Below are 26,326 nucleotides of genomic sequence, written 5' to 3'. Positions count from 1 at the left end.
TAGTAAATAAGGAAAGGAGGGAAGTGTAGGTAAGAGAATAAGGTTCCTGAAGTACTGAAAGGATAGAAAGATAACATGTGAAACGAGAGGGGACAGGAAGCGAAGGTGTAAGAGTGTTGCATAAGGCGAGCAACAAAGCGGAAGGGGAAAGTTAACATCAAGAAAGTTAGTAGTTTGTGAAGACGAGAGTGAAGTTGAAGATTGAGGAGAGTAGGAAGGAGAGGAAAGGACAAAGTATAGGGTGCATAGAAGTAATGAGCGAGGCGAACGGAAGGGAACAATGAAGAAGAAAGTGAGAAATGTGTGCATAAGAAATTACCAAAAAATTCGAGTAGTTTGGAGACAGGAATGCGTAAGGAGGTGGTAGTTTTTGACACATGCGCCGCGCTGCAGGTGATCCCTCATAGAATGTGCGTAGGTGAGCGTCATTGTGGCGTATATATTTGGAGTGGGTGGTGGCAGGGGCGCGGCGGTGGGCGTGGTGGTGGTGACGGGACTCGTGGCATATTTCAGTTGTGGAGTGGTGGTGGTGGTGATGTGGTGGTGGTTGGTGAGGCGGGTGGAAGGTACAGGGTAGAGAGGGTGTGTGTGGGTGCCGGGTTGGGCTCCCCTCGGACAGGCACCGCGGCGGGCACCAGTCAGTCCCGGGGCATCGTCTGCACCGCGCGCCGCACCCTCTCCTCAACTCTCACTCAGATGAATTTTTTTATATTGTATGTTTCATGTGGTGCTAACGTAGAATAGGCCGTAGTAGTTCAAGGGTGGGCGGCGAGGGGTGGGGGCAGTATGTTGGACCACCTCCCGGGGGCTGACCAGCCCCGCGGCACGCCCCCTCAAACCCCCCAGCAAGACAGTGCTACAGGAGACATCACCCGCAGTGACTCGTACTCTCTGGCGCGAGGTGGGAAGTTGGTGTCGTCACGGCCCTGGGCTGCCAATGGTGTGCACGTGCTGGTGAATATGCACACGGCGGATACCCGGGCACGCCTGTCTGCTGACAAGCATTCACGACCATCATCAGATACGTCCTCCTCCGACTCAGACACTGATTCTGACTCGGAGGACACATCAGAAGACGAGTACGAAGTGGGTGGAGGACGGTTGCGGTGTGGACGTGGAGACTGCTCCATCCCAGAGGAGGACGAGCATCCAAATTCAAGGGATGTGATGCAGGACTCCAGGCAGGACCAGCGGGTGAGGCAGGGTGCAGGGATGGAGGACGAGGCAGGTTTCAAGCACAAACACTCATGCCACTCGGCTGAGAACGCCAGTGATCAAGAATTTGTGGACTGCGTTGACCATGACGGTGAAAGTGACAGTGATGATGATAGTGACGATAGTGAGAGTGAGGAGACCGAGAGCACAGTGCGGGCTAGACCAGAGGCAGGAAATGTGACGGTGGATGGGAACAGTAAAGTCTCCGAGCCTGGGGAAGAGGACCACAATGATACCTTGAGTACACTGAGCGGTGATCTTAGCTTTGATGATCGTGACATTTCTCCACTGCGCGAGCAAGACGTGGCAGAGAGCCCAACATGTTCCTCGGCCGCCCACCACTCTCCCAGCCCCACCCCACCCACCCGCACCTTTGAAGCTTCTCGTAGTGATAATATGGGTACTGAGGAAACCAACATGCCGACTGGAAAAGAAGCAGCAAACGAAGATGCGTGTACCCGTTCCCTCCAGCGGGCAGGTGTGCGGGCTGGAGTATTCTGTATTAGCGGGTACCCACGGCAGGGGGAGGGACCGCCTCTCCCTGCCATACGTCAGACTCAATCCCTCCAGTCGCAACAAGCAACTACCTCTAGTAAAAGTTGGGGAAGTGGAAGCGAGGGTGGACAGCGAGAGACGAGGCGGGGGTGTGGCCCGGTGCAGGCGGCTGAAGTGTCTAGGGGTAGGGACGGTCACGATGACGAAGTTGACTCAGGCAGCAGTAAACACTGCCCGAGCAGTGGTAAGCAGAATCACAGCGAAACTAATCGGTATAATCGTCGTGAAGTAATTAAAAAAGAAATGGAAGATAGTGAACGCCATCCTGGTGTAACTTCATCTGCATCCTGTCGCAAGTCTGGGCGTGCGTGGGAGTCTGCTTCGCGTGGGGAATTCTCCAGCCCCACTGAGGGTTTGTCAAGTCGACACCTTCATTACGTGTCCTCAGACAGAGTCCACAGTAGTCTTCAGGACCTTTATAAACTAAAGCCACGTCCAGTGTCACGGCAGACTCCAGACAAGGATACCAGCCAAAAGGTGGGCGCCCCCCAAACAAAGAGGAGGAGCGCACCCCAGATGGATTCACGTGATCTAGAGAGGATCCGTAACTCCAGTCGCCTGACATATCCTTGTGACACGACCCACCACCGACAAGAACAGGGACAAGAAGTGATCCGGGATCCCCCAAACCACCACCATCACCATCAACACCAGCAAAGTGATATACATTTGGATGATCTCGAACTAAACGAAGATCCTTATCTCGACATTTATTCTTCTCAGGCTGAGTCTTATTGTCATCCCCAGCAGGAGGACATGAGGGAGCTTCCCCCACCGCGGCCGGCTTACGCCTCCCGCCGCCACGATGCCTTCACTGGTAACACAAGTAATGGAGTGTGTTGTTGGGGCGGGAGGGTGGGTGTTTGGTCAGTAATAAAGTGTGTTGTGTTAGGTAGGGTCGTCACAGTGGGAGTTGCTGTTTATATCCACCCTTCTATATGTTCCTCGTTTATGTACAAACACTTTCCTCCATGCCCCTTCAGTACACTATTATGCCTTGTGTACATACGAACACGCTTATGCATTATTTTACTTAAACAGGTATTAGCTCGGACTTAAACCCAATAAACGGAGACTGGAATTAATATGGTCACCATTGAGTTTATGCAGTTTTAAAGTATTTTTCTTCTATACACATCCGTTGCAAAGTGATTTTTTAGTGTTTGGTAAATGAGGGTTCGGAGGGAAGCGGTTGTCCAGCTGGTAGATCAGTCCGTTACCAAATTTTTTTCTAAGTAAGAGAACAAAGGAAGGAAAAACAAATGAAATTAAAGAAAATCCATACACCAGATTGTAGGTGTCCTCCATTCTTAAAAAAAAAAATATAACAGAGTTGAACTTGATAATGTTAGGTTCGTTCGGGTTGAGTTGGGTAAGGTTAGGTTAGGTTCGTTTATTTTGTTTTATTTTATCTTAACATAGATGCAATACAAGACTGAGATAAGAGTTGAAGAATCTCACCCATCTCCTTACTAAATACGTAAAAAAGCATTTACGACTGAAGCTTATAGAAAAGAAAGTGCATAGAACTGCTTAAATTCAGGCATGAACATATTAATTTTAGTTCATTAAATTAGTTCATTAGTTGCACACACACACACACACACACACACACACACACACACACACACACACACACACACACACACACACACACACACACACACACACACACACACACACACACACACACACACACACTACGTGAGTAGTTCCTGTTTCAGTCGATAGAAAGTTGTGCATTCACAAACTTTTTTTATTCATCACACATTCAGAGGATTTTATTCTGCATAGGAAAAGACATGAAGTTCTGAAGGGGATAATGGAGACTGCTCCTGTTCCCTTCACCAGTGGTTTCTCCAAAACTTAACAGTGTCGTTTGAAGGTAGCAAGAATAAAATAGGATGGCGTAGTCGTCGAGCTGAAGGGGATTTGGAATATCTGTGTGTCATGTATAAGGCGTGTGGGTTGGCAGCAGGTGTCAACGTGCTCTGCCCAGCGTGGTTCATCCCGCCTCCTCCTTTCACAGACGCACTCATTGCCAGTTAGGAACACTCATGTCCTCCCACACTTCCTCACACACACTTCATCGTATACAGCCTCTGCCTTCCCACGCGCACAGTGAGCACTGCACACCACCTGCAGACACTGACACCTCTCACTCCCACCTGCAAGTACTCTCACACTAGGAAAGAAGAAAAAAAAAAGTGTTTCTTGATTTCACGGTACTGCTACTCACACCACCACCACGCAGACCACAGCATAACACTACTATGCTTTGCTCACTTCAACATACCCTGTGATTACCATCTGTCCATCGTAAATGCCTAGCTTTAAAAAGAAGCTAGCAGTATGAGATGGTGCCAGTCGAGAAAAAGAGTGTTATCGATACTGATACGACGTCGAGCCGTGGTATTGTCTTGCACTGCCATTAAACTACGGGAATTGAGCTGCAAAAGGAGGAGTACGAAAAAAAAAAAAAAACAGTTTCTCTATGTGGGTATAACTGGTTCATCTGAACATCGTTACCTCATTTCGTAACGATTTTCACCACCATTTGAAATACTTAACCCCTTCCACCCGAGAACGTCATCCTTAATTTATTCTTGTTACCTCCAGACGATTGTACCCACAAGAGTGTTTTTGGATTGAAGGGATTATATACAGCCATCATGAACCCCTTCACTACCAGGGGGCTTGTCTAAGATTTAAATAAAAAAAATCGTCTGAAGGTAGCAAGAATAAACGAAATAGACGTCCTTGGGCTGAGGAGTTGTAATAAAAAATCAACATTCATTTTCGGAGTGTACGCCAGCCGTAGATATGAATACAACCTCACCGTACGTTTGAAATATTATGCTCACGTAATAATTGGTGTGTGTGTGTGTGTGTGTGTGTGTGTGTGTGTGTGTGTGTGTGTGTGTGTGTGTGTGTGTGTGTTTAGTTTAGGAAGAGGTCCCAGGCAGTGTAGGGATTAATGATGGCTGTTATCTAGCACTACAAGTTAGGAAAAGCATTGCATAAAGAATAAACTAGTGCAGAGATGGCAGGAATAGCATGCACAAGACGTCATCCAAGTCAAGGGGCCAGTCTGTTGACCTGGTGGCAGATACCATAGTGACTCTTCCTTGATACTGCACCGTCATCATTATCACCCCCCATCTCCATCATCATCATCATCGCCGTCTCTGTCATCACCACCACCATCCCTCGTCTGCATCACCACCATCACCTCCACCCTCTCTCGTCTCCATCACCACCATCATCATCATCTGTCTTCACCATCACCATATTGTATCATCATTTCCCTCTCATCTCCACCACCACCATCACCACCACCACCACCACCACCACCACCATGTTCATCATTGCTATTTCGCTCATTGTCTTCTTCATCATTACCACCACTGTGTCCATCATCGTCACCACTACCACCACCTCCAGCACCATCACTACCCTCGCATCACCACTGCCTACCACAATCCTTACATCACCACTACCCTCACCATCACTAGCCTTGCATCACCACTAACCAGTCACCAACACTTTCACCATCACTATCACATCATCCACCACCACTACCCCCGACCCCACCACCACTACTACCCTCCACCCCATCACTGCCACCATTACCTTCACCAGCAACATTTTTATCTCTCTTTTGGCAGCGTCACAGTAAAATATATCCCCACAAAACTCTATTAACTCGATGGTTAAGAGATTTTTTTATTGGCATATACCTGGCGATTTTATTTAGTGTGGTAGACAAGTCTCTTTAACAAAGGGTTAAATATTAGAAGCAGTTAGCTCCATGAGAACGACCCTCCCCCCCTGTCTCACTCTCACTCTTTCTGTGTGTGTGTGTGTGTGTGTGTGTGTGTGTGTGTGTGTGTGTGTGTGTGTGTGTGTGTGTATACTGTATATATATACTGTATATATACACACACACAGTATATATGATTCTTTTTTTCCAAAAGTTTCTGACAGAGTTAAACTGCCAGTTATTATGACACATGACTTGGGCTCCTTCCTCGACCTGATGTTAGTGGCACCTGTCATTGCCAATAAGTGTCGGTGTGGGTAATATGAACACGGCCGTGACTTTATCTTCGCCTCACACTTTATGAGCATATTAACACTAACGCTTCTTTGATTGACTCTTAGCTGAAGAAAATCATCCAACAATAAACATGCCAGAGACGACGAGACCATGAACAAATTGACATTGCTGTAATATTTTGTTTTTCCCGCCTCCACTCCACTGTCAGGCAACATGAATATGCCAGAGAATTTGTCACCTGCCTCGCCCACACGGTCAGCATTTTAACATCTCCAGGCAGGCGGTGTATTATTAAGTTTTGCTGCCACCAGACGTTGAGGAGTTAAATATAAACTTCTGATGGTAACGTACGTCTTCGGAATGAATGCTAAAGAGATGCTGTACTGAGGGGTCGTTGAGTTTAGCGAAGGTGATTATTTTAATTTAGCGGTGTGCTGGAGTATTTGGCCAGAGGGGTGACTGAGGTGAACTATGTGTAGCTTGTGGTTTGATTAGGCCTATTCTATTTAGACCCAGAACAGTGCACAAATAGCAGCCTTGCCACGGTCTTGTGTGTGTGTGTGTGTGTGTGTGTGTGTGTGTGTATCTTGTGTGTGTGTGTGTGTGTGTGTGTGTGTGTGTGTGTGTGTGTGTGTGTGTAGCTAACAAATACTTTTACGTAATATCTTCTGGGATTCTTTTACTGTACATTAGTTGTGGTTTGGAATCATCGAATAATTTCAGGCCCATTTCACTCGATATGCAAGCGATAGTTCTCCCACTTTTTTACCTTCTCATTTCTGTTTCCGAATCCTTCCTGAATCATCCGTACGTATATATATTTTTTTTTAATCATACCGCTGGTGATGGTAGTGATGGTGATCATTTGTATATGTCTAAATGATTTTTAAGTGTCGCTGTGTCGGCCGTTTATATTGAATTTTCTTGTTGAGTTATTTTAAGTGTCAGCAGTGTATTAGTGTTGCTATCAGTGGAGGGTAAGGCAAGGTGAGAGGGTGTGAGTCAGCGTTGAGTGTGTACGAGTGGTGTGGCGGTGGTAGGCGTCGTCGGGAGATTACCGCGTCGTTACCGCGGCTTCACCCGGCGCCCCTGACCGCCGCTTGGAATAGCCCTGCCCGATCCACGCCTCGCCTACTCTCACGCCGGTTGGAAATACGCTCATCTCGTCCTTGTGGCTCTTTTGTTGCTAATCCACAGGTATAAAGTGTTCTTGGTAATGCAGGGATTATTTTGTGTGAGTGCAAGAAATTCCAAGGCCTGAGTGCGGTGGTGATTTTTATTTTATTTTACCCTTTTTTGCGAGGCGGATATGTTCAGCAATCCCCAGCGAAGCCTTCCCCTCGACTCTGGAGCATTGAAAGTGTCCCTGTAACAAGTTATTGGCCATATTAACACCTGTTAGTGACGGGGTGCGAGGGGGGGAGCTACCACAAAGCATTTAAACCAGCACCATGGCACCACCGGGTTTCGAACCCGCCGTGGTGTGAGTGTGCGCGTGGAGGAGCGGTGGCCACAGTGCCAGGCCGGCCCAGCTCAGTGCCGTGCAGGGTCGCAGTGCCCGGGGACGTCACACAGTCGCACCCTCTCGCCCTCACACGGTCGCACCCTCTCATTGTCTCACAGTCCTACTCTCTCGCTCTCACAAACACGCCGCACCACCGCCTTGCATTCACCCTTCGCTCTCACGGGACACCTTTTTATACGTTGAATGGCGCGGTGATTGACGGTGGAATTTGGACTGCAGCGTGTGGGGCGAGGGCAGCTTCCTAGTGTGATCAGTGACCCCTCCTCCCGTCAGTGGTGTGCAATTTAAACTGCAGGATGACATGGTGTGAGGCTGGGGCAGCATACTAGTGTGATCTGTGACCGTACCTTCTGACCCGCCTCGTGCTGCCCAACCCAACTAGTGTTACGTATCGCACCACCACCATGCTCCATAACTCGCATGTGTTCACTCTTACACACTGTGCCCTCACACTGCCACGCTTAGTGCCACCTTCACACCACTACACACATCACTAGCTACACACACTCACACCACCGCCCACCACCAAACTCACACCGCACAAGACTAACATTACACCATCACCACTGACATCACACCGTCGCTGACATCAGTAGCCTTACATCAGTCTTTACATCACTGCATCACACCATCACACACATAACTAACATAACCACCACAGAATCACACCATCACACATCAGTAGCCTTACACCACTACTCACATCTCAGCATCACACCACCACACGGATCACTGAAATAACACCACCACTCACGCCACAAACATCACACCACCATTCTCACGACTGACAAGACCCCAATACTCACATCAGTAGCATTACGCCATCACCCACAACGCAGCGTCACACTACTTCTACTTATAGTTTGACTTTCTATGCACCAGACACTTATCACGGTTTGCTACAATTAATATGGGGGAGTGTGGTGCAGATCTGGTGACCGGTGCCTGAGTATGCGGTGCAGGTGTGGTGGAGTGTGCCTCAGTGTGGTGACTGTAGGTACGGTGGAGTGTGCCTCAGTGTGGTGTAGGTATGGTGGAGTGTGCCTGAGTGTGGTGTAGGTGTGGTGGAGTGTTCCTGAGTGTGGTGTAGGTGTGGTGGAGTGTGCCTGTGTGTGTGGTGCAGGTGTGTTGGAGTGTGCCTGTGTGTGGTGTAGGTGTGGTAGAGTGTACCTGAGTGTGGTGCAGGTGTGGTGGGGTGTGCCTGAGTGTGGTGTAGGTGTGGTGGAGTGTGCCTGAGTGTGGTAGAGTGTGGAGTAGTGTGGTTGTTTGTGTCAGAATGAGTGCAGAGGTGAGCAGTCGTTGCTAGGTACAGTACAGATCGTGACCCACGCCGCATCAACACTCAGGCCGTCATCGCCCATTGCTTGCCTCTGAGTACACACTGGGGCCGCCTCCACCCTGCTCTCCCACGCTGCCACTCACACTCACACCCGACGGTTCACGCTCCGGATCTGTCACTCCAGCACTCTCCTAACCTGACACACACTTGACACTTACGACAAGCCTGGTACTGGTGTCGAAACTATAAATGATCTTTGAAAATTAGCAGCACCTCAACACTCCCAACCTGATCACATTTGACTCCGACGGAAAATATGATGCCTTCATCGGAATTATTAATGGTGTCTGAAAATCCATGTCACATTAACACTTTTCCAACCTGCTCCACATTTGACACCGACGAGAAATTATTGCGGCTTCCTGGTATCGGAATTAGTAGCACTGTCTGAAAACCCAGTGATACTTTTGACACTGGTTGACATTCTAGTTTTGATATGATTATTGTGCCTTTTTAGAATACTAAATAGTGTGTGAAACACTCGTTGTGGTTGTGTGGTGACCACAGGTAAAGTAATATAATGATGATCACTCTTATTGAATCTGTTGATGACAGAGACCTCACCACGCACAGACCCACCGACCACGGAAGCTGTTCTGTCCTATAACTTTCCTAGACCTTCACACACACACACACACACACACACACACACACACACACACACACACACACACACACACACACACACCAATAGGTATACGGAGCCAGGTGCCCCTGCCCTGTTGTGGTGATGCTAAGGTTGGTCACTTGGTCACTTCCGGCCTGAACCCCATTGGCTTATACGGCATCCCGGCGCCTTAGCATCTTTAGGTCGCTGTTATTCGGACTTTTTTTTTTTTTAAGAAGGTTTTGATAATTGCCTACCAACCGTTGAGGGTCATTAGTGCAGTTAGTCATTTTTACTAAATCCAAATCGTCCATTAGAATTCGACCAACAATAATCAGAGTTACATCAGGTCCCCAGTTATACAGCCGAGTGAGTAAGGACAGGAGGGAGACAAACTGTGAATCAGGAACAGACTGTCACGAGTTCTGCCATGGGTGACCTGGGGCAGAATGGCACCTCGCCCGCCCCACAGTATTATGGTGAAGATGGCTTGGCTGACGGAGACCTGGGTGGCACAGAGGATGTCACCCTGAGTCTGGCCGACGAGCACAGTGCCACGGCCAAGCTTTTCTCGAGGAACAAGTACCTCACGTCGGGGCTGCACTATCACAGTGATGACAGCGCGGTGCGGCGAGTGTTTCAGCCTCCCGCACCGCGCACCAGGATGTTCCACAGCCTCAGTGATTACGGCCTCTACCCCTACCTCTCCGGTCTCGGTCTCTCCACCATAGTGCCCAGCGAGCCAGGTGAGGCTGCACTTAGACCCCTCACACTATACCCCCGCCCCTGTCATTCACCCCTGTGTCAAATACCGAAGTGTCAATCAGGCGGCACTGAATAAGGTCCTCACCCAAGTGGAAGATGTTGTTGCAGTAGTGTTAGGCGTTGACCACCCGCCAGTAGAAGACACCAGGGTATGTTTAGCAGTCAGTATCATCATCAGAACATTTATATCCACGAAAGTTTGCACAGGAGCATGTTGCTGCCTGAGTTAAGTGCAAAATGAAGTGCATTTTATCACTTTCTTGACTTTAATATTGTTGACTGTGCTGCCAGAGTGAGCCGTCATGCAAGCTAGCAGGTGAACTACGGCACCAGTCATTCTAGGTGCCAAGCATGCCGGTGGGTCTCTGCCAGACACTCACCGAAGGATCAAAGGCACTCTCTTTACACTTAACAAATACACTCATTATCTTGTGTACACAGACCGTCGTCAAAAGTGATATTAAGACTGGTTAGCTGCATTCTTTGTGGTATTCAGAGTGTGCTTCCGTGATCAAGGTAACGCTTCATAACTTTGTATGCAAGTTTATTTGTAGTCGGCTACGCTTTCTTAACTAGTGTTTTCTTCCTGACAGACATTTACCGCCTTTATACATGGTGTCAGCTTTCAGAAGAATCTGAGTGTAAACCGATGGTTGTTTTCAGTGAGAGGACTTACGTGGTGGCGTCGCGTGCATACGTGAGCCATAGTTCCTGTTCACTCTCTGATCTAGCACCTGCTCTGATACCTAGGTGAAGGGAAGTCATAGCCAGGGTTTTACACCGAATGAAGGTCCGTTGACAATCAGGGCAATAGTTCGAAGATTGCAAGACTGCGCAAGGAACAGATAGCGATGACACTGTACTTGTGCAGTCTTACAAAAAACAAAAAAAACTACCATTTCTTCTTCGTTCGGTGTGAATCTCTGATCACAAGTACAGTATCTTTTAGTCAGAGGTAGACTGTTGTTGAGATTGGGCAAAAACATGGCTATCGAGTGTACCACTGCACCCAAACGTCCCGTCACCCGCGTACAAACGCAACACCAAAACATCCAATACTCACACTCCATAAATATTTCAGCACTCATGGCCAAATCTATCAAAGAGAACAGTTTTGCGTGCAGCTGGAGTTTGGGTGTTATCTGCAGTTTATTTGATACTGGAATAAAAGCTGGAACACGCATTTCCACTCGTCAATGGAGAATTCAAAGCATTCCAGCGCGAAGCCGTGGTGCTGAGCATAAAAGGCCGTTACTCAGGGCACAGGTGCAGCTCAGGGGCACTATTCATAAACACTCTTGTGCTTCGGAGGCATACAGGGTCGTTTGTTTATACTTTTTCCGAAACTCATGCAGCGGTGAAGGGAATAACTGAGGAAAATACAAAACAGTATTAATCTGGAGGAAATAACATTGTGAATAATGCAGAATAATACTAACCGTGATATTTCACTTTTATATTAAACTCATACAGTTGCCAAACACTTTACAATTAGAAAAATGGGTCAGCCACTTGAGTTAGTGAACGTCTGTTTCAGTTTATCCTTGCTACATACAAACGGTTTTACTTAACTTGGGAAGGATCTCTAGTGGATTCTGTCCAACCCCTCCATTTCAAAAAGTCTTTCCCAAGCTGAGTAACATCGTCTGTTGATGGCGAGAATAAAGTAACAAGATTGGGTACAGAACTGGCCAACCTCTTCCCTACGTATTATGGTATACATACTTATACGTATTATAATTTTAGTGTTATTGCCGTTTCCAAATGATTTAATTGTTTAGCCCTGATTTTTCGAACAGGACGAGTTAGGTAGATATATTATTCATTAGTCCCTTCAAGACGAGAGGGGTTTCCCAGAGGTAAATAAAATCGTCTGGCGAGAGTGAAAATAAAATTATATGAATTGCGTCTTCAGGCTGAACCTGTTAAGATCCACTATGAATACTTCTCAGCCTTCCTCAGCCCCGTCCCTTAACCCAGCCCCCCTTCCCCCCTCCCCCCATCTCAACCTCCGCCCATCATTCCACCCTGCTCCGACCCGCCCCTCACTCCTGGCACTCATTTCCCCATCGTCCGTCCCTCACCGTAGCCCCGCATTCCCCTTCCCCCATCCCTTAACCCAGCCCCCAGTCCCCCACCCCAGCCCATCTTTCCCCTCCCCCCTAGTCCCTTACCCCTACCTCTCATTCCCCTCCCCCCGTCCCGTCCTCATCACTCGAAATGACACTTCGCGTTTCGCACAAAGGCAAACATTCTGCCTCTATTTTTACACCGAATGGTTTTTTTACGGAAACATCTGTCTCCGTGTATCATCATTTTTTTCCCCCTCTGCTGCGCATACCCAGTCCCGTAATTAACACTGATACAGGTGTCGTAACATTAGTAGTATCGATCGTGACAAGTGCGTGGTGTACAGGAGTGATGATGATGATGATGAGTGTGTGTGTGTGTGTGTGTGTGTGTGTGTGTGTGTGTGTGTGTGTGTGTGTGTAAAGCCTCCCCCTCTGAGAACACGTGGTGCTCACATATAGCCCAAGTACAAGGCCGAGACCTTTTGAATAGACTTGGCAGACGACGCTGAAAATTTTGCTGCGTCTGAAGGTGACGTTTATGTGAGCGATGCAACATTGACTGCAACAGATGTCTTGGGAGTACTGCCAGTCTCTTTTTCTTTTTTTTTTTCTTTTTTCCATCCGTCGCCTCCTCTCTGTACGTGTCCACAATCAGTCTCGTATCACCTTCCCTCGTTCCCCTCCTACCCCTCTCCCTGATTCCCGTCGTACTTCTTTCCCCACCAAGCCCTTCCCGCCCCCCTTCCTCACATTCCCCACGCACCCCCTCCCCTCATTCATCTCGTAACCCCTTCCCGGCATCACATCTCACTCCTTGACCATATTCCCCTCTTAGCTCCACGCCACATTCCCTTCCTGTCCCCTTTCCCTCATTCCCCTCCAACCCCCTTCCGTCACTCCCCTCCTACCTCTTTCTCACATCCCCCTCCTACCCCAACATTCCCCTTGTCCTCCCCTGCCCTCGTCCCCACATTCTCATCCTATCCCCTTCCTTCATTTGTCTCCTTAACCCCCCCCCCCTTCCCCGTTTGATTCCCGGGCTGGTCGTACTCTTACAAGTAGACAAAGTTTGTTTCCTGTCATGTCCCTGTTCACTCCTCAAGCAGTACCGTAAACAGAAGCGTGTTTGTAAACCGACAAATGATGGTCGTCTTGTAGTGGAAGATTGGCACATAATAAATATGAATTGTTTGCCCTAATGATACCCTTCTTACTCCTCCTCTTCTTTGCCCTTCAGCCAGATATACTCTTCCTTCCTCTCCCCCTCTCCACCCTTAACCCCTTCAACCAGATATACCCTTCCTCCCACTCCCCCTCTCTACCCTTACCCCCTTCAACCAGATATACCCTTCCTCCCCCTCTACTTCACCTCAGATATACCCAGTCTTTCCGTCCCCCTCCCCATCTCCATTCTTAATCCCTTCAGCCAGAGGGCGAGTTACTAGCTACCAGTACGCCGTTGTATTCAGTTTACGTTGTCCGGTAATAAAGGGTTCATGAAATGTGTATGTGACCTTTCCAGTTCGAATAGAGTTAAATAGAGAGACAAGGAATAGAAAGCAGTATGTCATAGGGTCCTTTAACCAGCTCCCTCTGCTTTCGTGTGTTGATATGGCAGGGAGACTTTAAAGGACTTGCAGATAGATAGTGTGTCTTCGGCCAGTGTTGGAGGTGGCACAGGCGGCTCCCTGCCACCTCTTCCTGTACAGCTTATTTTGCTTCAACGTCTTATTATATTAGCGTTTGTTATATCGTTTTAAATATCGACATTGTTTGTATTAATGTCACACAAGAAGATACTAGGATCAATAGGGAAGGTTAAGTCGCTGAAGAATAGGTGCTTCGAAAACTAGCAGGGCACCTCAAATATGAGCCTTGCATTCACAGTGTTCACATGGAAGAATTACAGGCTTGTCACATACGAAAATCCTGTTTGTTTCAGTCAACTTCTCTCGGTAAAGAACATTTCCTTAGGTGGGTATCCTGTAATTCTAACATTGGGCTGTGTGTGTGTGTGTGTGTGTGTGTGTGTGTGTGTGTGTGTGTGTGTGTGTGTGTGGTTACGTGACTCTCCAGGTAATGGCATTGCTTCATGGATAATTATGCAACAACCAAGATATGCGACAGCAGTTCGATGTGTGGCCCATTCCACTAGGTTTTCTGTTGCTAGCTTTTCGCCGTCCTTCGTTCCATATTCTTGTTCCTGGATGTTATGCATCCCACTGAAATGGGATGATGATTAATAGGAGTGTTATTGTCTTTTCTGTTGTCTTTTATATTGTTTCTGTGGTGATGAACGTGAGCAATATATGATGTCGAATAAATGTTCGTCGACAGTCCCTCCCTAACGTCAGTGAGTATCCTTCCGTCTCAGTCTTTTGTTGTGTACCTTATATTGCTATCCCGTTAAAACAAAAATAGTGTAACTTCTGCCATTATCACAGCCGACAGGGAAGTATCAGTGAACTTTTCGTTATAGTTCATGGGGTATTTGGAGAGAGTAGAGTACTGGAAAGTGAAGTGGAGTGGAGGGGGGTGGGGTTCGGAAGTGCCCCCTCAGCCCAACCTGTGCTGGTACCCTGCCAAGGAAGCGGGGTGATGGTCGGCCGGGGTGGTGAAGCGTGAAGCAAATTCCAAAAATCGTTATCATTGAGGAGGCAAGGGAGGGTAAGGGGAGGCATGGCGGTGGGGGGGATGGAGGGTTAGAAGTGAATGGAGTGTGAGGGGTGAGCAGGGGACCGAGTGACTGAGGGATGAGAGAGGACCAAAGTTGAGGAAGGTGGTTGGGGGAGAAGGGATTGCGAGAAAGAGAAAACAGGGGGGAAGGGGGTGATGGGAGACAGTGAGAAAGGGGAGACAAAGTGTGGGGGTGAAGGAGGGGGGACAGAAGATGAAGAGGAATAAATGGGTGAGAAGAGGGGGGGTAGACAAATGGGGGGAGGGAAAAGGAATAGAATGGAACTGAGAGTGAGGAGGTTGGAGAGAGAGGGGAGGGGAGGGGGCAGAGTGAAGGAGGTGAGACGGGAAGAAGGAGAGTGGGGGAGGAATGACGAGGGGATGGAGCTTGGGGAGAGGGGAGCTGTTTCTGGTTCTGCTACCATTCTGTGCTGCTGCTGCTGCTGACAATGTTTTTTTTTTTTTTTTTTTTCTTTTTTTCTTTTTTTTTTTGATAGAGGTGAGTTGTGGTGATGGTGGTGGTGTGTGCAGTTTATGGTGGTGGCGCCGGGGATGGAGGTGATGTGTGGTGGCGGTGGTCGTGGATGGATGTGAGTTGTGATGATGATCTGTGGTGGCGGTGGAATTGAGCTGTGATGGCGGTGGTGATGTGTGGTGGCGGTGGTATATAGATGGAAATGAGATGTGATGTGTGGTGGCGGTAGTATGTATGATGGAAATGAGTTGTGTTCATGGTGATGATATGTGATGATGGCAAGATAGATGGAGATGAGCTGTGATGTATACTGGCGGTGGTATAAATGGAGATGAAGTGTGTGATGATGGTTGTGGAATAGATGGATGTGAATTGTGGTGATGTTATAGATTCTTTTAATGATGCATAGTGATGGTGTTGTATGTTGAGATGAGTTGTGGTGATCGATAAATGATTGTGTGTGTGATGTTTGTGTTGGGGATGGTGGTAGAGATGACAGTGAGTTATGGTGATGGTGCTGGTGGTGTTTGCTGTTTATGGTGCTGAGTTTACGACAGCCGTGATAAAAGGGAAGGTGAGGTCTGATGATGGCGTGACAGAATCAAGGAAAGTAGACATCATGTTAGAGTATTCTTTTTTATTGTTTTGAATTTTTAGAAATGCCTGTAGATAACTATGCATACTGGTACCACACCTTTTCGCCATCACCTCAGCCATCCTCCGTAAGTACCTGTGTTTCTGTTGCCAGCAGTCCCTAATCAAAGGTGGTCAAGTGGTTGAAGCATTAGTCTTCTCCAAAAGGACGAAGGGTAAATTTCAGGCCGGGAGAGCTTAGTTTATGTACTTGAATTTCCTTTAAACTATTGATTTTCCACACAGACCGTCAACATATTGTAATGGCAACCCCGTTTCTACCGTCACCCCAGTACTGAATGACACAACCTTAGCATGAACTCAAAATGAACGGTGTATTAATGTCGAAGTGGTGTCGTGTGAAAGTGTGCAGCACGGAAGAGGACTGCTGGGAACGAACTGTCAAGTGTGTCCTCAGAATAGAAAAAAAATATATAATAATTCAGCCACAGGCATCATCATTACCTTCCATCATGATAAGTCGTCTTGAAGTCACTACCGTAGTTCTGTCATTACCTGTATCTCCTTCAGGTAATGAGTTAAGGAAAGATCTCTTGTAATGAATAATGAAGGCTGAACTAATACCTGTAGTAAAAAAAAAGACAGGTTAAAAGGAAAAATCTGTGATGGTAGGAAAATATACGCTGTCTGAGTGACGTGGTGATTCGTCCCACAACCAACTTTATCACTGGAAAATATTACCAGACTCATGCTTTGTGTGGGCACTGCTGAAGGCGATAATGATGGTGATGGTAATGATGATGATGATGATGATGATGTGAAATGCTTACTGGTCCCCTAATCAGCCCTATCACTGACGGGTGGAAATGTTACCAGCCTCCCCCTCTCTGTGTTGTTGATGGTGGTGGTGGTGGTGGTGATGGTGGCGAAATTGTACTGTTAAGTGGTAGTGGTGGTACTGTTGGTTGGTGTACCGTTGGTGGTGATACTGGTAGTGGAAATTGTACTGGTAGTTGGTGCGGTGGTGGTGGCACTTTTGGTTGAAGCACTGGTGGTGATGGTGTTAGTGGTGGTATTGGTTGTGGTGGTGGTAGTAAAGATACTGAATTATTGTATTGGTAGAGGGTAGTGATGGTACTGGTGGTTGACGTTCTGGTAGTGGTGATGGTGGTGGTGGTTATAGTAGTGACAATTGTTGTGGTAGGTAATGGTGACTGTAATTGCAGGACTGGTGATGTTGGTGATAGTACAGTAGTGACAGGTGGACTCATAGTGAGGTTGTAGTAGTAGTAGTAGTAGTAGTAGTAGTAGTAGTCTGTGGTGGTGGTGGTAATACTGTGGTTGAAATATGGTTGTAATTGATAGTTATGCCAATGCTTCCGCTGTGATCATAGTGGTAGTAGTAGTGAAAATAGTACTGGACTATGATGGTGATACTGGTAAAAATTGTACTGGCAGACGGTGATATTGGTACGGAGTTAAAGTACTCTTGGTGATAGAAGTGGTGATGGTGATACTGGTGGGGGTATTGGTGAAAATGACACTGCCTTGAGGTGGAGGTGGTGGTGGTGGTGGTAGTAGAGACTGGTAGTGGTGAAAATGGGTGGTGGTGGTGGTGGTGGTACTGTGGTTAACGTATTGGTGGTAGTGGCAGTGGTGAGAGTACTGGCCTGTGGTGGTGTGGTGGTGGTGGTGGTGGTGTGGTCGGAAACATTAAAGTCGTGTGGCAGAGAAGCGAGAGAACAACAGTGTCTTCCTGTGTGCCTCCCTTCACCCCCCTTCCTCCTCCTCCTCCTCCTCCTCTTCCTCCTCCTCCTCCTCCTCCTGCTGATGAGGATTGTGCTGCTGATGACGGTGATAGGTGTGGTGCTGGTGTGTGATTGTGGTAGTGGTGGTAGGTGTGGTGTTGGTGTATGATTGTGGTAGTGGTGGTTGTTATGGTTGTGGTTGTGATGATTCTGGTGGTGATGCTTAGTAATGGTAGTATGATAATAATGGTTGATAGTAGTGGTGATGATGGTAACAGATGTGGTGCTGGGAATGGCTGTAGTGGTGGTGGTAATAGTTATTGTGGTGACAGTGAGTAGTGGTGATGGTAGGGAGAGATAAACGGTGGTAGTTTTGGTGATGATGTTGGTAAAATGAAGTGTTGTAGTTGGTTATAAGTACTAGAAAAGATGGTAGTGAATGGTGATGGTGATGAGGGTAACGCTGCTGGTGGTTGTTGTCTGGTGATGGTGATGGTGGTTATGGTAGTGAACATCAATATTTCCTTCACCTATCTACCCCCCCACCCAGCTAAAGTGCCGAGACGTGATTGGATGAAACTTTATCACTGGAGTTTTATTAATCCTCAACTTTATTATCACCACCGGTCTTCCCAGTAAATAATTTCTCTTGGATCGGTGGGTGATGGATTTATATTAGAGTGTGATGTAAGAATTTGGATATAAATGCCATGAAGAGTAGCAAATAATAAGAGCACCCACTTACTGAACAAATACCCACTTACTGAACAAATACCCACTTACTGAAATAATATCCACTTACGGAAGTAATACCACTTACAGAAATAATACCCACTTACAGAAATAAATAATACCACTTACGGAAATAATACCACCTGCTGAAATAAAACCCACTTACTGAAATATTGTTGGTATGAGGGTATAATTTCTGCCTTGGTGATGCTTGGTGGACAGTGACAGCAAAGACTAATTATAACGACACGTAATTAAGTAAGGGAGGGCCGAGGCAATAATTTTCCCGCAGTTATGCCAATTAGCCAGGTAGAAGGGAGGCGGGACACACTCACCAGGCGGCCTAACGCAAAAATAAATAATATAAATTAATAAAGACATAAATATAACTATGGTTGGTGGTGATAGTGGTGGTGAGACGAGGTTCAGGTTAAAGTATTACGAATGCCTTTACTCTTTTCACCTTAACTTGGCCCAGATTTTCTTCCTTTCATAGTTTATTCCATGTACCTCAGTGACACAAAAAGACTAGATTTTCAAAGCACTTCTTCGTGATCAGCATCGTATTCTAGTGTTAATCGATCTATACAGAGGATTCAAGATTGAAAGGTGGTAGTTTTAGGCCAAGTTAAATAAGGGTGACGTACTCAGACTGAAGGGGTTAATGGAGGAGAATATTGTGAGTAATGTGGGTGAGTGAGTGAATGATGAAGTAACGTCAGGATGGAAGCTGTTGGTGTGATGAGTGTGGGAGTGAGTTGGGGAGAACTGGGGAGTGGGAGGGTGGGTGAGGCAGGTAGGATGAGGAATGGGCGGGGATAGAAAGTGGAATGTATGGGGTGAATGGCCGTGAAAGAAAGAGAGAGAGAGAGAGAGAGGTTGGGTGGGCGTGTATTTCGGGGTGAGCGGGAATTTGGGCGTAAATCTAGAAGCGGGCGTGAAATATGGGCGGAAATTTTAGGCTGGACGTGGATGGGGCGTAAATTTTGGAAGTGGGCGGAAGTTTTAAGACGGGCGTGAAATTTGGGCGGGAGTGGCGGGCGGGGTAGGGAGTGAGTGACCTTGGCCCACTATTGATTCACGAACGTTTCCCCGCCGCTCATTAGTCACCCCCACCCCCACAACCACACTGCTGGACCCCCCCCCAACCCCACCTTCCTCCACTTCCTCTGTGATTCATGGGTGAGAGACAGGCAGACAGAGCCGGAAGAGAGAGAGAGAGAGAGAATGGTGTTGGTACTTGGAGCTGAAATTTGTTTATGGAGGATGAACAAAGGACATGGACAAATACTGCACACACGCCTTCGTCCGTCCTAGTAAAAAAAAACATACCCTGCGATAAACTTCCCGGAAACTGTGATTTGTATTTGCAGGAAGGACGAGGTATGAGAGGATTATGCACACGATAAATATTTTCTCATAACAGTGACTATTATTTGCAGGAAAAACGAGAATTATGAGGAAATTAAGAGCCACCATTTTCTTGTTCATCCTTAAAAGAAAAAAAAAAGTTACGACAGGGAGTGGATAATAATTTTGTTTTTCAATCAAGGTCCAGGTTATTTTCCCCACCGCGGGAGACGAAAACTTATATTAACCACTTCGCTACCAGGACCGTGTGTGTGTGTGTGTGTGTGTGTGTGTGTTATCTAGAGGGATTTCAGTCAGCTTAGGACATCATGCAAGAAGAAATGGATACTGTATAGTCTTCATGAACTCCTTTGCAGAAGTGGGTCTTTCTTTGAGCTGAATAAAATCGTCTGGTAATAGCAAGAATGTAACTGAACCTCTTCCTGAAGGGTTCGAATCGGGATATCGGTGATGAAAATGATTATAGTTAGTGGAAGTAAGAAAAAAAAGCGGAAAAGAACAAGAAAATGTATTGCCGGGGGAATAAATTGGTGAAATAAAGGACTAAATAAATTGTAGCGAAAGATAATAGTGAAGGAGTATGTCAGTGAATGAGTGATTTAATGAATGAATGGTTGAATAGACCAGGTGAGGAAGTGGACGATGACAAAGAAGCTTCAGTACGATGACGTCAATTTTGTAGCTTATGTTACCAAACGATTTCATTCAGCTTAGGACAGCCCCATGGTAGAGAAGGGGTTAATGAAAGCTGTACCTAACCTCTTCATATGGAAAGGTGTCTCTCTAACTAAATATAAAATCCTCCGGTGGTAGCAAGAATGACTCATGCAAAGACCAAGGATTAAGTGATGGGAAAGTGTTGGGTGGGAAAGGAAGACGCAGGTTAGAGAGTGAATTTTTTTTTTTTCTCGAATCAACTTTCGTTATTATTCTGGAGACTCATGAATAGAGGAAAAACGTAGGTCTGTATGGCCCTCGCTCTTCTGGATGCTCTGATTCTCCGTAACTTAATGTAAATCGGTTCAAATCTGGCTGGATGGCGGACGTGTGTGAGGCAGTCAGTGTCGCGGAAAACTGAACAAAGGCACACAGTTAAAAAAAAAAAAATATGCGTGCCATAATTAACGCCGTCGCTCTCATGGCTTCTATATTTTATTACTACCAACACCAGACGATTCTATTAAATTTAGGTAAGATTTTTATAACCCGGTGATATATATAGCCTTCCAATTCCCTGTAATAAATAGGTTTCAGTTCGGATTTAGCTGAGTGGTAGGCATTAGTGAGAAATTTAGTCTCGCGAAAATCTCAACATAGGCGCCCAGTGGAGAGCATTGTGTGGTATTCCTAACAGTTTCAGCAACGTAGCCTGTATTGTTTATTATGTGTCTGTGTGGGTGGGTGTGGGAGTGTGGGTATGGGTGTGTGTGTGTGGGGATTATGATGTGTGTGTTTGTGTGTGGGTGAGGTATGGATGTGTGTGTGTGTGTGAGAGAGAGAGAGAGGTATGGATGTGTGTATGTGGTAGGGGTGTGGATGCGTGAATGGGGTGTGGATTGTGTGTGTGTGTGTGTGTGTGAGAGAGAGAGAGAGAGAGAGAGAGAGAGAGAGAGAATGTGAGTTAGTTAAAATATGGCCTTGTTCCTGGTGAGAAAACTAATACCATAATTTTTAATGAGAGAGAGAGAGAGAGAGGGGGGGGGGAGTGGGGGCATATATCCCTTCACTCCACTTTCATTCAAGACACTGCCAGACGATTTTATTCAGCTTCGGACAGACTTTCGACCAGAGGGGATTGCACGTAGCCTCCATGAACCCCTCCACACCACTCCGTCACCCATAAACTGAATTAAATCATCTAGTGGCAGCATGATTGGAAAAAAAGAAAAAGCGTCCTCTGAATGATGGATTTTTTTTTTTATATATGGTCGAATCTTTCTTATTTGACGGAAATGGTTAACTCTCACTCTTTGAATACTAAGTCCTGGCTGTGTGTGATTCGTTGAGTCTTAATTGTGAGGGAGGATTGAGTCTCCAAGGTTACTTATACTGTTTTTACTCAAAGTTGGCCCATATTTTTTGTCCTTTTGCTACTGTTTCCACGTAGCGCAGTGGCGGAAAAAGACATTGCTACGGCTCCACATCCTTTCCATAGCACTCCTTTCCGACTAGCATCATACTCTGGTGTTAAGTCTTTTGTTATAGCTCAGCATTCAAGTTGGGGAGATGACAATTACAGTCCAAGTTACAGTAACCAGAGTATAGTAATTTCCAGTCTGAGTACATTTTAACATTATCGGAGCTGATTAGGGCTACGGATCATCGTCAGGTGGAATCAAGCCGATTTTAGTGTAAGAGAAAATAAATATACAGTTAATGACAGTGATATCGTTTCAGTTTTTTAGTTAGTTATGGATCTCTTACTTATAATTAAAAATCTGTTGGCCGTGGCGGGGTTGGGAAAGTCATTGCTCAGTATGTTTATGTTAGTCGTCGTGAAGTGAATTAGTTTTTATATCCACATCCGCACACCTAAATTAACCTTGCCATCCAGTTGCTTCCTTTTATTTTTATTTATGTATTTATTTTCTATTCTTGCTACCTCTAGACGATTTATTTAACATGAGAGGGAGATTTTTCGAACTGGAGAGGTTAGCTACAGCCTTCATTAGCGCCTTCACTGCTAGAGGCCTTCCCTGTGCTGTGTGAAAGTGTCTGGTGGCAGCGAGAATAAAATAAAACGAACATCCCAGTGACATGCTGACCAGGGATTTTCTCCTCATTAAGCTTTAGTTGAATAGACAAGGGACATGGTAATGGGTGGTTGGGGAGGAGTCGTTGTTTAGAGAGGAGGGGGAGGAAGAAGAAGAGGAGGTGGAGGAGGAGGAGGAGGAGGAGAGGAAGAGCACAGAGAACGAGGAGAAGGACAGGAGGAAGAAGAAGAAGAAAAATTAGGAGTCGGAAGGACACTAAGTAGGAAGATGAGAAAAAAAACAAAAACAAATGAAGGACTATCAGTCATAATTATTGGGGAGAATATTTGAAATTAACAGCATCAGTGACAACAACATCAGTAACAAGAACAACACTTATCAGATTTGGTGTGGCGAATAATGAATATATAATGGTAGAAGAGGAAGCCTGATTTGCATATTCGTTAGTATAAATAATGACGTGATGATATCCACGGGTATGTGTCTTGTTTAATACTGCCCTGAATATTCAAATCAAGGAATGTGATTTGAATATTGTACCCATGATGTGATGTTGTGTTTAGCCCCGCCACCTTGAATAACGTCATTTGCGAATTTAGTCACCATCACAAAGGCTTCAGGTAGTGATGAGGTAAAACTGATAAACATCTAACCCCTCCAGTTCATAAAGTCTTTCCCAAGCTGAATAAAATCGTCTGAAGGCACACTGATGTAACGAAAATACATCATGGGACTGATGTGGTTCCTTTGGTACTACAACACCTTCAGCCCTACGTGGACACTTTTTTTTTTGTTTGTTTGTTTTGTAAGATCCAAAAGGATGCAAGTTTAATCAAAGTTACTGAATCCTCAAAGTGAACCCAATAATCGTATACTGTAGTTGTTTACATATAAAATAAATAAATAAATAAATATATATATATATATATATATATATATATATATATATATATATATATATATATATATATATATATATATATATATATATAATGTAAAATGTGTGTGTGTGTTTTGTACTAAAAACAGTTCACAGCGAGAACGTCATTACATTTTATTCTTGTTTCCTCCAGATCGTTTCATTCAAATTAAGAAGGGCTTATCGTATTAAATGGTTTATTGAAGTCGATATCCATCCCATCTAGTTCGGAAAGTGTCTCCCAAACTGAATAAAGCCGCCTGCAAATGGTAATAGTATAAACTAGAAATACCTCATCGCGGTACAAGATTCATCATTGTTTACGAGAACTTTGGTATTATTATTATTATTATTATTATTATTATTATTATTATTATTTATTGATTAATGTGTTTATTTATTGTGTTCAAGGGAGTTAATACTTTTGTGACCAGTGTAACGCTTCATAACGTTTATCGGGACATCAGTCAAAGGAGAAATTCGCAGTGCCATCTGTGCCACTGATGGGCATGTTAATCCTGGTGTTGACACGGGAGTAATGGTCTTCTTTAACTGTGCCTGGGGTTTATGCAGAAAGTTTGGAGACCTGTACAGTGTGTGTGTGTGTGTGTGTGTGTGTGTGTGTGTGTGTGTGTGTGTGTGCGCGCGCGTGTGTGTGTGTAAATGTTTATTGGGAGCGTAAATCAGACGGAAGCTCTCCTCACTGTTATTCTCACCCTTATCCTTACCATCACCCTCATCTTTACTGTCATCCTCATTTTCTCATCTCATTCTTATCCTCACCCTCATTTTCTCGCCTCACCCTTACCCCAGACCTTAGATAGGGTGCCCTTCTTGGATCAGCGTCACCCTTACACCGTCATTCATCTTCAATGCTTTCTTCATCCACTCAGTAATGGAATACGAGGAGGGGGCAAAAGAATACATAGCCAGCACAGTTTAACAGACGAAGAAGAGTTAGAGCTGTACCTGTGGACTACACGTTGGTTATTAAGACAGACTCTCATTGCGAAGTCCAGGTTAGATTACGACCGGCAGTGTTCAGTTAAAATCCAGGTCCCCGTCTTGAACTGCTAGGTGAACAGGCGTGAGTGTTCTTCGTATCAAAATTCTCGTTGGGTTCAGTAAATGAGTAAGGTAATGGCCTGGATCTGTAACTTTTAAGGGAGATGAGTAAGGTAATGGATTGAATCTGTAACTTTTAAGGTGAAGTAAATGAATAAGGTAGTAGATTGGAATAACTGTAGGGCCTAGAGTTGCACGGGAAAGTTAGGCGTGTTATTTTAAGGCTTTTACTAATATCCCGGAGAACACTGCTGCAGGTGATGTTGTGTGGAATGGTTTTTGTATGTCGAGAATTATGGTCCACTATTCCTAAAACTTTGTGGTCTTTACGGATATATACCTTGAAACACAGCCCAGTCTTGTGGAAAACTGTTAGGCCGTAAAGAGTCTGGGAAAGAGGCTCCCAGGTGTTCTTTTAAATTATCGCTGCACATTGCACTTTTCTTTTCTTATGTGTTACTCGTGTCGTTGCAATGCTGACGAAGTTTGATTAACTATAGTGGATAAGAATGTTAACTGTTTTACTGTCATGTCAGTTCTTAGTATATTTTCTATACTTTTAAGAGAATTTTGTTTTGTAGAGATCTTTTTCCAACTGAAGAGCCTGGTTATAGCCTTCATGAACCAGTCCATACCAAGAGACCTTTCTGAAGTTAAATTAAATTTCTTGAAAGTAGTTGGAATACAAAAACACAATCGGGTTGAAGGAATTAATGTCCTGTATACTGAAACTGGTTGAGGAAGAGGTGTGTAGAAGGGACCCTGAGCCCACGAAATACAGTAGTTTGTATGTGGGTGTTGACGTGTACGTGCGGTGGGTGAGGTGATGGTACCCCAGTAAGACCACCCTGTGTTTCGTGTTGATTATGTGCAGTTCGTAATGTCAGAGAAGACCCCTACGACCACCAGAACACAGGCTTTAGTATGTATGTTGACGTGTAGGTGGATACAGACGTGTGTGTGTGGTTTGTGAAGTAAAAGTTGACGAGGATATAACTCCCACTGTGTATCGATTGTGACGTGTGTGTGTGAATTCTGACGTGTTTGTGTGGTTGTGTGTGGATATTGACGTGTGTTTGAGGATATTGGCGTGTGTGGGTATTGACGTGTATGTTGGATATTGACGTGTATGTGTGAATATTGAGGTGCGTGGTGATTGTCTGGTTGTACAGAGGGTCGGGTGCTATTTACCGAGGAGGACCGGCTGCCCGCATCTGTATTCAGCTCATGGATTCCTCGTTTGTTTGTAAACAGATGCTCTGGACCAATCACAGCCCCGGCCTCACTGTGTTTGCTTACTGATCCGGGCACGGGATTGGGAGTGCTCGCCTAAATACAAAAGCGTCAGCCGCACACCAAGAAATGCAACTGGAATATTAGCAGCGTTGGGCTAGACTGGATTAGGCTAGATTGGGTTAATTAACGTTAGGTTTTGGTAAGTTAGATCAGATTAAACTAGACAAGATTTGGTGACATTTTCTTTGGTTAGGTTGCGTTTGTTTAGCTTAGCTTTGATTTGGTTTGGTTAAAGTAGATTACACTGGTTTTGATTTGGTTAAATTTAGCTTAGTTTGGTTTGGTTTGGTTTGGTTAGATTTATTTATGTTTGGTTCGGTTAGGTTTTTTCATTTCGGTTCGGTTTGGTTTGGTTTGGTTCGTTTCGGTTCGGTTTGGTTTGGTTAAGTTAGGTTAAGTTCGGTTTGGCTTGAATAAATGAAGTTTTAGACTCGGAGGCGGCATGTGTGTGTGATTGGAGACTCGGGTGGTGCTGGCGCGAGGGGGGACCTAAAAAAAAAAAAAATCTTTACACTGTGGAGCGGGTATTGGATCCTCCGTTTGGGAGATCTGACGGCCAGGCTGCAGATGGAGTGCGGGGGCGGCAGGCAGACAAGAA

General features: G+C 45.7%; 1 protein-coding gene across 1 annotated transcript in view; it reads left to right on the top strand.

The window, feature by feature from the left end:
* Positions 1–786: 786 nt before the first annotated feature.
* The window catches only part of LOC145411844 (uncharacterized), a 123,770-nt gene continuing 98,230 nt past the window's right edge, over positions 787–26,326 (top strand). The window contains exon 1 of the mRNA XM_080281803.1: positions 787–2,587. Coding sequence (XP_080137929.1) covers positions 787–2,587 — 1,801 coding nt within the window. The remainder of the gene's footprint in view (positions 2,588–26,326) is intronic.

This window comes from Coenobita brevimanus, chromosome 91, assembly GCF_032717465.1.
Source record: "Coenobita brevimanus isolate Jiangsu-jjx chromosome 91, ASM3271746v2, whole genome shotgun sequence".
NCBI lineage: Eukaryota > Metazoa > Arthropoda > Malacostraca > Decapoda > Coenobitidae > Coenobita > Coenobita brevimanus.
The sequence above is the reverse complement of the archived record's forward strand: the minus strand, read 5'-3'. Positions and strand labels throughout refer to the sequence as shown.